Below are 12,796 nucleotides of genomic sequence, written 5' to 3' on the forward strand. Positions count from 1 at the left end.
ATTTAATCGATATATGTGCTCGTTCTGAATTTCATGTTGATGAGAATGGTAGGGCTCCTTTTCCCATATACCGACTTGATGCAGAGGGAAAAGATGCGTTCTTTGATTGGATTTCAAACGATGTGGAATTTCCAGATGGTTACGCATCTAATTTGCGTAACTGTGTCGACATAAAGGAAGGAAAGTTTATCGGCTTGAAGAGTCACGATTGCCATGTAATGATGCAACGCCTCCTTCCGTTTGCCTTCAAGGAACTATTACCACAGAATGTTCATGAAGCAATTGCAGGGATTAGTGCTTTCTTCCGCGATTTATGCACGAGATTAGTGACTCTTGAAGGTATTGAAAATTTGAAGACTAACATAGCCATGATTCAGTGCAACCTTGAGAAGATATTTCCTCCATCATTTTTTGATGTTATGGAGCATCTTGTTATTCACCTGGCAAGAGAATTGGAACTTGGTGGTCCTGTGCAGTATAGATGGATGTATTTGTATGAGCGGTATATGTACCATTTGAAGAAGATGGTGAAAAATTATAGTAGGGTGGAAGGTTCTATAATCGCACAGATGATAAATTCAGAAACTTCAAACTTTGCCGAGTTCTACTTTCCAGCAGAAGTGCAGACCAAAAACAGAAGACCTGCTCGGCATGATGATAGAGGCGAACGGGCAACATATCATGTTACGGTTCCAGACATCTTCACAGATGTTGGACGACTTAGCAGAAAACCAAAGGACCTTCGACTTACTGAGCAGGAGCGCAGTCATTTGCAAACATATTTGCTCACCAACTGCGAAGATGTTCTTCAATATGAGAGGTAAATAAATTAGCTTACAAATTTTTATTTTAACAAGTTGAAATTTAAATCTTAATTAATTATATTATTGTCAACATATGTACAGGATTTTCATGGCAGAAAAGCGGTTCGAATTTAGATACGCCACAGAGGAGGAACTTGAAAAACTGAAGCAGAGAGAATTTTCTGGATGGATGCTTACTTATGTGAGTGCTTTAAACAAATTAAAATATTATTTATCACATATTTATACTAATTCACATATATTGATATAACATATATATGTGTTATTAATAGGTGTCTGCTGGTATGACCAGATGTGAAACATTTGACGATTAGATACGCGAGATGGTGCGTGGACCAGAGTATGTTATGAAGTCATATCCGAGATTTTGTACTCGAGGATATGCATTCACAACTCAAAAGAGGAGACGTTCGAGTACGACTTATGATGCTTGCGTTTGTTCTGCATCTGGAGATGATGTATACTACGGAAACATATGGGAGATTATGGAAATCAAGTATCCGGGCATGGTTAGATTGCGCTGTACTGTTTTCTATTGTGATTGGTACGACAACACTCCAGATCGAGGTGTGAGAACAGATGCATTTGGTGTTACATCAGTACATTCGAGGCGAAAGTTGCAATATTATGATCCTTTCATTCTTGCTTCTCAGACCGATCAGGTAATTAAATATACATATATCAATTATTCATAATGATTCATCATCATGTGTATTAATAACACTTATTTACAAATTAAATAATTTTTTAAATGTTACAGGTTTGTTATATCAAGTACCCCCGGGTTAGGAACAGAGATGATCCATGGGTCACTGTTACATCACTCAACCCGAGAGGCCGAGTTCAGGGAAGTTCTAAGCTGGAAGACCCACTACAACCAAGCACATCCGGTAACTTAAGTGCAGCAGAAGATTTAGCTGCAGTTGGCATTGTAGTCGGTTTAACCGACTTTGGAGAGGAAGCCGTCGTTCACGTAGAGGATGAACCAGAGATTGGAGAGTTTCACCAAGATCCAGATTCAGATTCATCTGGTGATGATGACTCGGAAACAGAGTAGCATCGCCTTTTTTTTTTAATATAAGAATACCGAGGAAATTCCGAGGGATAATAGGATTTAGGGATTTCCTCGGAATTTCCTCGGAATAGTCCGAGACTTTTCCGACGATTTAGGGCTTTTCTTTTAGGGTTTCTGTTTCCTCGGAAAAGCCTCGGAATATTCTGAGGAAATTCCGAGGAAAAACTAGTGTTCCTCGGAATTTCCTCGGAATATTCCGAGGCTTTTCCGAGGAAGTAGGGTTTTTAAACCGAAAACAACATTTTATGGTTTGAATAACACTTATATAACCCTTATTAAGTGTCTTAGACTGATTATGAAGTCAAAAATTTGTTTCTTGCCCTATAATAAACACCTTCCGATTGTATGAACGAAATCCCCACAACATAAGAGAAACACTTATACACTTTAATGAACGGTAAAGGGAATACTTACAATTCGTTTTGAAATTTTGTTATTTCAAAGTTTATGATCATCTATTCAAAGATTCCTCAGTGGTATGCATTGCATTTGTATAAGAAATGATATAGGGCAAAAAAATTTGATGTTTTGAAACCCTAAACATGTGTTCCTCAGAATTTTCTCGGAATAGTCCGAGGAAATTCCGACGGATATTTAAGTGTCCGTCGGAATTTCCTCGGAATATTTTCATTTAACCGGGCAAACAAGACGCCAAATATTTCGCGAAAATTGAAATTGAAAATACCGAGGAAATTCCGACGGATAGTTTCCGTCGGACCCTAGGTTTTATAAACACGAAACACTTCTTCTTCCCCATTTCTCTCTTCTTCCTCCGGCGATCTCTCTCTTCTTCCGGCGATCTCCCCCTTCTCTCGCGACGATATCTCCGGCGAATCCTCTCTATTCCTACACAAATCATGTAAGGACCCTATCCCACTCTCTTAGGTTCTATTTGTTAGGTTTTTAAGTAGATTTGATGATTTTAGAAGTTTTTTGATAGATTTTTGTTAGGGTGATTGGTTAGGATTGTGATTTGGTTGTGTAATAGGTTTAGAATTGTGATTTGGTTGGATAATTTGTTGTGTTGAATTGATTTAGAACTTTTTTATAATTTTTTTTATTTTTTTTGTATTTATAAAATCGATTTTGGATTTTACAAAACGTTTTTTGTATATAAATTCGATTTTTGGATTTATAAAAGATGATTTCATATTTATAAAAATATTTATATTTATTAAAACTAATTTTGTATTTATAAAACATTTTTTTGATTTATAAACACTATTTTATTATTTTTTGTATTTATAAAAACTATTTTTAAATATGTTTTTCAATTAATATTTATTAAAACTATTTTTAAATATGTTTTTAAATATGTTTTTTTTTAATTTATATATTTATTATAACTAATTTTAAATATTTTTTCAATTAATATTTATTAAAACTATTTTTAAATATGTTTTTTTTAATTTACAGGTCTACTGGTGATCAGACCCGGTCTCGATCTCGTCGTGCCTCACCACGAGGTCGTAGTGGTACGGGGAGCCATTCTCAGGGTTCGTCCAGCCACTCTCGGGGTTCGTCCAGCCACTCTTGGGGGTCGAGCAGCTACTCTCGGGATTCTTCATTTCCCGCTCCGGTTTTTGCTCCCGCTGCTGCACCCCCTCCCGTTGCTGCACCCCCTCCCGCTCCTCCAGTCGTTCCGGGAGTGATGATTGTTGCCCAGTTGGTTCAACAGCCCGGTCGTGAGCATCTTCCCTATCTCACTCCGTGTCCAAAGGGACGACGTCAAACATGGTAATTAAAAGTCTTTTTTTTTCTTTCATTAAAATTTGATTCATTATTAATAATTTGTTTCTTATATTAGGTTCAACCGATCTGGGAACGGGATTAGCGCATGGATCAACAATATAATGTACTCGAACCTCAGCAAGGGATATCTGACTTTCACTCACTTCCCTGCCGAGGACCAGGAGATGTGGTTTCGTCAGTTTGCGGTAAGTATTCTAATTTGTTTACTTATATTTTTAATCTTTAATATAAAATTTCTACAAATTGTGTTTTTTTTCAGCAAGAGTTCACCTGGAATCCCGATCACACGAACTTTATCCGTGACGCCTTCGTCCATAAAGTTATGGACAACTATGGGAAGCAGATCTACTAGTGGAAGCAGAAGTTGCTCATCAACCAGGTTTTTTTTAATTTATTAAACAATTTTTTGAATTTATTAAACTATTTTATATTTTTTTATTAAAAGGTCCCGAAGTCGATCAACAACACGGTCTGGGAGGAGTTGTGTGTGCATTGGGATAAGGACGAGACGAAAGCTACCTCCGTGACCAACTCCGCCAACCGCAAGAGCGATCGTGGCGGGAAGGGCATGTACAAGCACAATTTGGGTGCCCAGACTATTGCCACTCTAGGGGATCGCTTGGTAAGTTCAATCTCTTTTTTTTTTAATTATTAAAGTATTTTTATTTTATTTTTTATGCATTTCTTCTAATTTTTAATGTTTGTTTAACTTTTGTTTTTTTCAAGGCGGATGAAAATGATGGCGAGCCGGTTGATGATTTCGTCCTAATGAAGACGGCGCATACCAACAAGCACACCGGGGAAATTGACGATGGTGTTGTGAGGGATGTACTCAGCCTGATCGAAACTCAGACGGAAGACGAAGAGACCCGTCTATCTCAGCTTCAAACCGACCTGGACGCCACTTCGACGGCTTCGACCAACTTGTCCTGGATTCGAATCAACGAAATCGTTGAATTGGTATGTTCTTTATAAAAAAGTTCAATTCATTTATTTTTTTATTTTCATTTTATCATCTTTTCTATTATTTAAATTTGTTTATTTTCTATTTCAGTCGGTTCCAAAGAAAAAAGGACGTTTGGTCGGTTTGGGTCGTCGAGCCCGGTCGGTTCCTCCTTCTGCACCATAGCCCTATGTTGATCCAGAAGTGCTTATGGACTAGTTGAAGGACAAAGATGACCGCATAGCTGCGTTGGAGCAAAAGATGGCGGATCAAGAGGCGGGATGGGAGGCAACGAGGAAGCAGAACGAGCAAATGATGGAGATGATGAAGAGGATGTACCCGAACGAGCAGTTCCCGTAGTTTCTTTCTTTTTTTTTCAAAAACTCTGAATGTTTTATTTTGGTATGTACAACTTTGAATATTATCTAATATGTTTTCTATTTCAATTTTAATTTTATATTTTCAAATTTTAATTAAAAAAAATAAATTTTAAATTTTAAAAAAGAATTATTTTTGGGAATATTCCGAGGAAGTGTATCCCTCGGGATATTCCGACGATAACTTCCTCAGAATATTCCGAGAGCATATCTCCTCGGAATATCCCGACGGATACACTTCCTCGGAATATTCCGACGGCAAAGGTTTCTCGGAATATTCCGACGGCCGAGGTTCGTCGGAATATTCCGATACCTCTTTTCTCTCGGAATGTTTCCGAGGACCGTTCCATCGGAAATATCCGAGGAGATACCGACGAACAGTCCTAAGAAATGTTTCTTCGGAATCTTTAATTCTCGGTATTCCCTCGGAATTTTCCGAGGAAATTCCGAGGAAATTTTATTTTCCGACGAGAAATTTCCGACGAGAAATTTCCGACGACCATTCTCGTCGGTATGTCCTCGGAATACCGTTATTCCGAGGACATACCAACGATATTTGTTCAGAATCCCGGTGTTTTCTTGTAGTGCAATGAGATCGAGAGAAGCCATCGATCGATCCCGAGCTTAAAAAGGCAATTAGGACTTCAAGGATCGCGGTGGTTGTCTTTTCGGAAAAGTATCCATCTTCCAGCTGGTGTCTGGACGAGTTTTTGGAGCTCGTGAAATACAAGGAAGAATCAGGCCAAATAATTATACCCATTTTCTACGGTTTAGACCCATCGCATGTCAGGAAACAAACTGGAAAATTTGGAGAGGCTTTTGCCAAGACTTGCCAGGCAAAAACAGAGGATGAAACAAAGCTGTGGAGGCAAATTCGGTTTATTCGGTTTTATACAAAAAAACATAATTATTTAGTTTGAGATCATATTATATGAATTTTAGAGTCATATTGTCAACACAGTTCAAATCTATAACTAAAATCAAAGCTTGAAAATTTTAAAATAAAAATATGAAACAAAACAGAAACATGAAAGAAAAGTTTTTCCACTCTTCCATATTTAGTGTTCATTAAAGTCATGTTTTTTCAATTGAACACGAAACTCTGTTTGTTTACAGATAAGAAAAAAGTTGTGAAAATTTTTCATTAATTATTGTCCATCAAATTTATAATCTTCATATTAATTTAGTGAAGACTAAAATAAAGCAAAAAGATCAAAAGAAGACTTAGAAAATAAGATGTCTGAATTGCGATGTATTGTCATTTAATTATAGTTCAAGTGTTTTACAAATTAAGGTTCTTTATTACTATAAAATTATGGTAATAGTTATTAACACAAATTTAAATTATGTAACAAATAGATTTTCATGTATTGTTATAAAATAGATACATATTTACATGTTTCTACTTTTAATCGGGTTTGTTTGGTTTATTCGGTTTAATCGGTTATATACCAAACCATATCCAAATCCTACGGTTTTTATAAAATTATATCCATTCGGTTTATATGGTATATACCAAAACCAAACCATATTGTCTATTTCTGTTCGGTTCGGTTCGGTACGGTTCGGTTTTACCATATTGAACAGCCCTACTATCTTTCACGAAAGTTGATTGCGTTGGAGCAATGAACTTAGGAAGCAGTTTTTCAGCCTTTCCGCTAGGATTTTTTTAGATGACTTTATATATAATGTTGCAGTAGGAGATATGACGATAGTCTTTCATGATCTTAGCTTCGTCTTTCTTATCGATTAAAGCCAAGATTCTTGAGTTAATTCCCGTTGACAGAAAATCTTTACCGAAGAAAGTTTGAATTGCCACCACAAGGTCTTTCCCTATAATACTCCACGATGCTTCATAAAAAGCACATGAGTATCCATCTGGACCTGGTGACATTGTTTGCCATTGAAAAGAGAATCTTCTTCATTTCCTCCTCTATTACCTCCTGAGTAAGCATCTTACGGTTTATATCCTCGCATTGAAACTCCAAAAGATTTTTAAGTTCCAGTACAAGTATTCCATGTTAATTGGGAACTTTATGGGCTAGGAAGCCTTTGAAAGATTCCACTGCCTCCTTTGTTTCATCTTGAGAAGTTTGCGGCTCTGAAGAAGTATATTTGCTTGATTATTTCGGGGATTTATTATTTCGCGACATAACTTTTATCTCTTCCAAGTTGATGATGAAGTTTGTTACGCTATAGAGGGCATCTTGGATCGTACGCAGGGTTTTTAGCGCAACCCAGCTCCTGAATTTGGATTCGTACCAAAGAACTTTCTTCAGTGTGTTTAAGGCCAAATTTTTGCTGATTCCATCGACTCTAGACATCACAACTTTGAATTTTGCCATGAAATCACGTAGAGACTAGGTTTTGTTTTGTGCTAAAGTCCCAAAAATCCATGTCGGATGTTTCTCTATCCATGAACATAGGAGTAATATTTTAGAAATGCCAAAGAGAGTTGTCGGAAGTTATCGATGGAGTTTTTCCTCAAGCGAGAGAACCATTCAAGCACCGCTCCTTGGAGATTTTCAAAAGAAAAAAGGCAGCAACCTGCGTCTTTTTTGCTCTCTCTCAATATGGTCGGTCGCATCACGATTCAAAAGGATTGCAGATGTGCTTTGGGATCAACTGTGCTGTTATACAAGGGGATCTTGATTTTCCTAGAATCCAAGATCCTCGTTTCATTGATACTAGGGGTGAAGGGAGTTTTATACGCCTCTTCTAGCAGTAAAACTATTTTGGGCGGAGCACTAGTCGCGTGGTAAATCTGATATTTTACAGCTTTCACTTCCGCCACAGTTTTTGCGAGAGATTCATAAAGGTCGTAAATTTTGCCGAGCTCACTGTGGCTAGATTTCAGAACTTTTTGGTGTGTGCTATGAAGAGTATTTTTTGTTCCTAGGCGAGCTTTTCCTTCTCCACCCATAAACGTTTTCTTCTTCTTCGGTCATGGGTCAAGTGAGTGAGGAATTTTGTCAAGTTGACTGGGTTCTCATTCTCCTCGACTGTACGTCAGCACCGTCTTCTCGAGTGTCGGATTGATCGATGGTTTCTTGACGTGTTCGACTGCGTTTTCCCCTCTTTGTGATTAAGAGGTGTGTTGGAACTATTTTTTGAACATTATGAATAATGTATTCATATGTTAAAAATGAAGTTTTATTTGAATGAGAAATGGATGTCTAATATGTGTGATTTGAGAAACTTGTGCCAAATAGCAAATACACTCATTGGATATTTGAATTTGGATTTCAGTTTTGATTTGTTAGTTGGACTTCATGTTCATTAACTTAAATCAAATATATGTTGATCTTTTATATTGATCAAATATAAAAATGAAATCTATTTTAAAGTATATTATTTTGTTTGAATTGATCAAAACAATAATATTTTACTCTTTATTTTTTTGGTCAAAATGTGGAATAAATTCACAACTAATTGACAAGAATTAAAGTCTTCGTTAGTTCACCATAGAAATTTCATTTTTGTGTTGAAAAACGAAATTTGTAATTTTCATTATTTTTCTATAAAAGGGTTTGTAAGCATTATAGAAAAAATAGACTTTCAACAACAACAATAAATCACTTTCTCCTACTTTGAATAGTTATGTTAGTTTTTTTTTTTTTTTTGATTCTGAGAGTAAATCACAAAATTAGGCTCGATAGATTCTGTTTTTCGGTGATGGTAAACAGAAACAATGTTGGAGTTGTATTCTAGGAATCTGAGCGCTATGAAACCGTCACACTACGGGGCGTTTAAAGATTTAAGGAAAGAGATTAACCATCTCGACTATGCAATTCTTCTTTATTCTTATATTTCGATATTGTAATTTTAATTTTTGTTCTTATTATTTTTTTACAAATATCAGTTATCCTATGGTAGTAAAATAAGGTTCCTACATTGTCGAAGCTCCTCAGTGTTTTCTCGTGTTACGACATAAGTGACTTTGTCAGAGTCTTGTGCCAACAAGTTTTTCTGCGTGTTGGTGAGTCCGTTTAGCAGAGTCAAAAAGTCAAATTTTGTTTTTCCTCGGGCTCTTGGTGTTCCGCGAGGGAAGAGTGTTCTAGTTCTTGTCGTTAAGGTTTCTACTTTTGTAGACAGAGAATTCGTGAGCTTATCTTGGTCGTTTGTCTTCTGGACAAGAGGTTTGACCAGGTTTTTGATTTCATCGAGCGCTGAGGCGTTTGAGTTGGCCGTAGAAGTGGTCGCTCCCAGTGTTGTTTCACCATTAGTCATGTTCGTTAAACGAACGCTGCCGCAGTAACTACAGATCAAAATTTAGAAGGGAAAAAGAGTATCCAAAAAGAAAGAGAGAAGAATGGATGACGCGCGTCTCTGTTTTTAGTAGCAGAGAGGAGAGAGAAATGAAGAACAATGGTCGCTACTTTTTTGACGTCAGCGGCAACACCGGAAATCTTAGCCTTTTTGACGCTGCGTTGCTTGTTAATTGCCGCTGCGGTCATCGGTGTTGTGTGTTGCCATGACTCCCGTTTAATTTTTGGCCGCTGCCGCTGCGTCTTGCGGCTAAGAAACGAACACGGCTATTGTTATTTTCGTTGTTGACATGGTCAATGTAAGCTGCATGTTTCTCTTCTGTATTTCCATACATCTTTCTCGATCAAATGTTTGCAGCCATGGGTAAGAATAATCTCCCCTCCTTCTAGAGTCTGGGAATCGAAATTTGCGTCATTAAAATTTGTAACAAAGAAAATAAAGCTTTTAATGGGGGTCCAAATTTTCTGCAGAGCCAACGAGAAGTAATCAAACACCATATATATCTAAACCCCAAATATCAATCATGATCTAAGTGTTAAACAGCTCAAAATTTTGCTATAATTTTAGACATTAATATATATATATATAAACCCAAAAAAAAAACTACAATTTAAAAATATAATTTTTATATTAATTATAATAATATGATTTATAATATTTACATAATATAAAGTGTTAATATTGTTCATTTATTTTTAAACTGATGTCAACCGGTTATAATTATCCCACAAACATACCAATTTCTAATTGATTGTACCAGTCGTACTAATCGGTTAATAACGTTTGAAACAGCATCCGCAAACTCGCATTTACACCAGTTAAAATCTTAGTCAAGCTAAAAAGTGACATTGTTGTAGTGAATGTAACAGAAAATAACTAGACCGATTTCGGTTTAGTTAAACCAATTAAGGATTGGGTAATTCTAAAGCGATTCAGTTATGAATTAAATCAGACGATGTTGTAACGGGCACACCCGGTTAGTGATCTGCTTTAATTGATTCCGGTTATTATCCGAAATAAATAAAAATAGTTTTTGGTTTATATATCTCCTTCCTTCTCTATCATCGTCGTCCGTCAAAGCCACCCAAAAGGATGCGAGCAATTCAAATCGTGACGACGCGACTGAGCTCGTGCTTGAGACCTATTCGATTCGAATTCGTTTCTTCGTCTTCTTCGCCTCGCCTGATATCTAACCCTAGGCGCCTCATATGTACCGCCGCCGCGACGAAATCGGACGGAGGCAGGTCCGGTTCGATTGTGGCTCCATTGGTGGAGAATGAAGAAGAAGTTCAGAAGATCGATGTCAATCCACCTAAAGGAACTCGTGATTTCGCTCCTGATGATATGCGTCTCCGCAACTGGCTCTTCAACCATTTCAAAGAGGTTTACTTAAATTTGCAAAAATTTGAATTTTGTTATTCCTTCGATAGAGATTTGAACTCAAAGCTGCTTTGTAGGTATCAAGGTTATTCGGGTATGAAGAAGTGGATTATCCAGTGTTGGAGACGGAAGCTTTGTTCATCAGAAAAGCAGGCGAGGAGATTAGAGACCAAGTAGGATCTTTATGCCTCAGTGTTGCAGTTTAAGTATCTCTTTCTAGTATAGAATCATTAGCTTAAACTCTTGTGGTTGGTTGTGTAGCTATACTGCTTTGAAGATAGGGGTAATCGGCGTGTAGCATTGAGGCCTGAGCTTACTCCTTCTTTAGCCAGGCTTGTCATTCAGAAAGGGTAATTAAGTTTGTTTTCTTTTTTTTTTTTCAGTGAGAATCTTCAGAGGACAGTTTTTTTTAATCTTCCAACATATTCTTTGTGGTCCAGAAAATCAGTTTCCCTACCGTTGAAGTGGTTTGCTATTGGGCAGTGTTGGCGCTACGAGAGAATGACAAGAGGAAGGAGACGTGAGCATTACCAGTGGAATATGGATATTATTGGTGTCCCTCATGTCACTGTATGTTTCTCTCTCTCTCTCTCTCTCTCTCTCACGCTGTGCAATCACTTTTACAAAGCCTTCTTATAGTTTCTTGCTTGATTAACCCCTCACTCATTTCTTTTAGGCTGAAGCAGAACTGATTTCAGCTATAGTCTCCTTCTTCAAGCGAATTGGGATCACTGCATCAGATGTTGGTTTTAAAGTTTCTAGCCGCAAGGTATGTTTTTTTGTTTATTTCCTCTTGTTTCTTGCTTTACACTTAATATAACCAAGGTGATTTACTTGCAGTGACAAACATGATATTACGTTATTTTGCACCATCTGCAGTATCTTGATCCATAACTTCTTCCTTGTACAGGTCTTACAAGAAATGCTCAGAAAATATGGTGTACCTGAAAACTTGTTTGGCAGAGTTTGTATCATTATAGACAAGGTTAGTTGTTTAATTCAAAATGTTTTTTTTTTTTTGCTATTTTTAGTTCTGTCACCTTACTCTTATATGCTGGGTGAAACATAGATAGAAAAGATCCCAATTGATGAGATAAAAAAGGAACTTGAGTCCACGGGGATATCAGAAGATGCTATTGAACAGCTATTGCAAGTGCTTTCTGTCAAGTCCTTGGATGATTTGGAAGGTACTTTCCTTTCGCTATTCTTATTGAAACCTCTATCTAGCTACAAATAAGTTAAAAACATGTAAGTTGTGTTAATCAGATGTACTTGGTGGAGCTGGAGAAGCCATTGCAGATCTGAAACAACTCTTCTCACTTGCTGAAAAGTTTGGTTATTCAGAGTGGATACAGTTTGATGCATCTGTTGTGCGTGGTCTAGCGTATTACACTGGTATTGTCTTTGAGGTTAGCTATTACGACATGGTGCATTGGATACTGGTCTACTGTTTTTATGATAGAAATTGATATTAAAAAAAAATGTTAATCTTACAGGGATTTGATCGAAAAGGGAATCTACGAGCTATATGTGGTGGTGGGAGATACGACAGATTACTCCCCACTTATGGAGGAGATGACATTCCTGCTTGTGGTTTTGGTTTCGGCGATGCTGTAATCGTTGAAGTAAGTTTGAAGTCTCCGCTTGTTGCTATTCCATTACCCGAATGTGCAGTGAAAAGTTCGGTTTTAGCATGAGAATATCTAACCTCTTTATTTCCTTCTTCTACGTAGCTGCTTAAGGAGAAGAATTTGTTGCCAGAACTGGGACAAGAGGTAGAGAACATTGTGTGCGCTTTGGAAAAAGATCTCCAAGGAGCTGCAGCTACTGTTGCAACCGCTCTCAGAAGCAAAGGCCAAACCGTTGATTTGGTATTGGAGAGTAAACCGCTGAAATGGGTGTTCAAGAGGGCGGCTAGGATAAACGCAAGAAGGCTGATACTAGTTGGGAAGACAGAGTGGGAAGATGGTTCAGTGAGTGTGAAGGTTTTGTCTTCAGGTGAGCAGTTCCAAGTAAAACTCAACGACTTAGAGTAGTACATGAAAATTTCCATTTTTGAGCAATTGAGTTGAGATAGAATCTTAATTTGATCGTGGAAGGTTTATATCAAGAATCTCATCTTTGTATTTTATTGAATTGTTGCTCTCATTTCTAGTTTCTTTCTTTCTCCACTCAA

At 37.2% G+C, this 12,796-nt stretch overlaps 1 protein-coding gene across 2 annotated transcripts; it reads left to right on the forward strand.

The window, feature by feature from the left end:
• Positions 1–10,273: 10,273 nt before the first annotated feature.
• On the forward strand, positions 10,274–12,768 carry LOC106389754 (histidine--tRNA ligase, chloroplastic/mitochondrial). 2 transcript variants are annotated; one of them, XM_013830097.3, is made up of 10 exons: positions 10,274–10,623; positions 10,698–10,793; positions 10,882–10,970; positions 11,061–11,190; positions 11,297–11,389; positions 11,531–11,605; positions 11,690–11,807; positions 11,887–12,029; positions 12,117–12,245; positions 12,354–12,768. In XM_013830097.3, the coding sequence occupies exons 1-10, from the start codon at positions 10,333–10,335 to the stop codon at positions 12,654–12,656; spliced, it is 1,467 nt and encodes a 488-aa protein (XP_013685551.1). In that variant the 5' UTR covers positions 10,274–10,332; the 3' UTR covers positions 12,657–12,768. The 2 variants fall into 2 exon arrangements, 1 of the variants encoding a protein (XP_013685551.1); XR_007320405.1 differs by having other exon boundaries at positions 10,285–10,623; positions 11,887–12,015; positions 12,354–12,476.
• The last annotated feature ends 28 nt before the right edge of the window (positions 12,769–12,796 follow it).

The sequence above is a fragment of the Brassica napus genome, chromosome C3 (assembly GCF_020379485.1).
Source record: "Brassica napus cultivar Da-Ae chromosome C3, Da-Ae, whole genome shotgun sequence".
Classification (NCBI taxonomy): Eukaryota; Viridiplantae; Streptophyta; class Magnoliopsida; order Brassicales; family Brassicaceae; genus Brassica; species Brassica napus.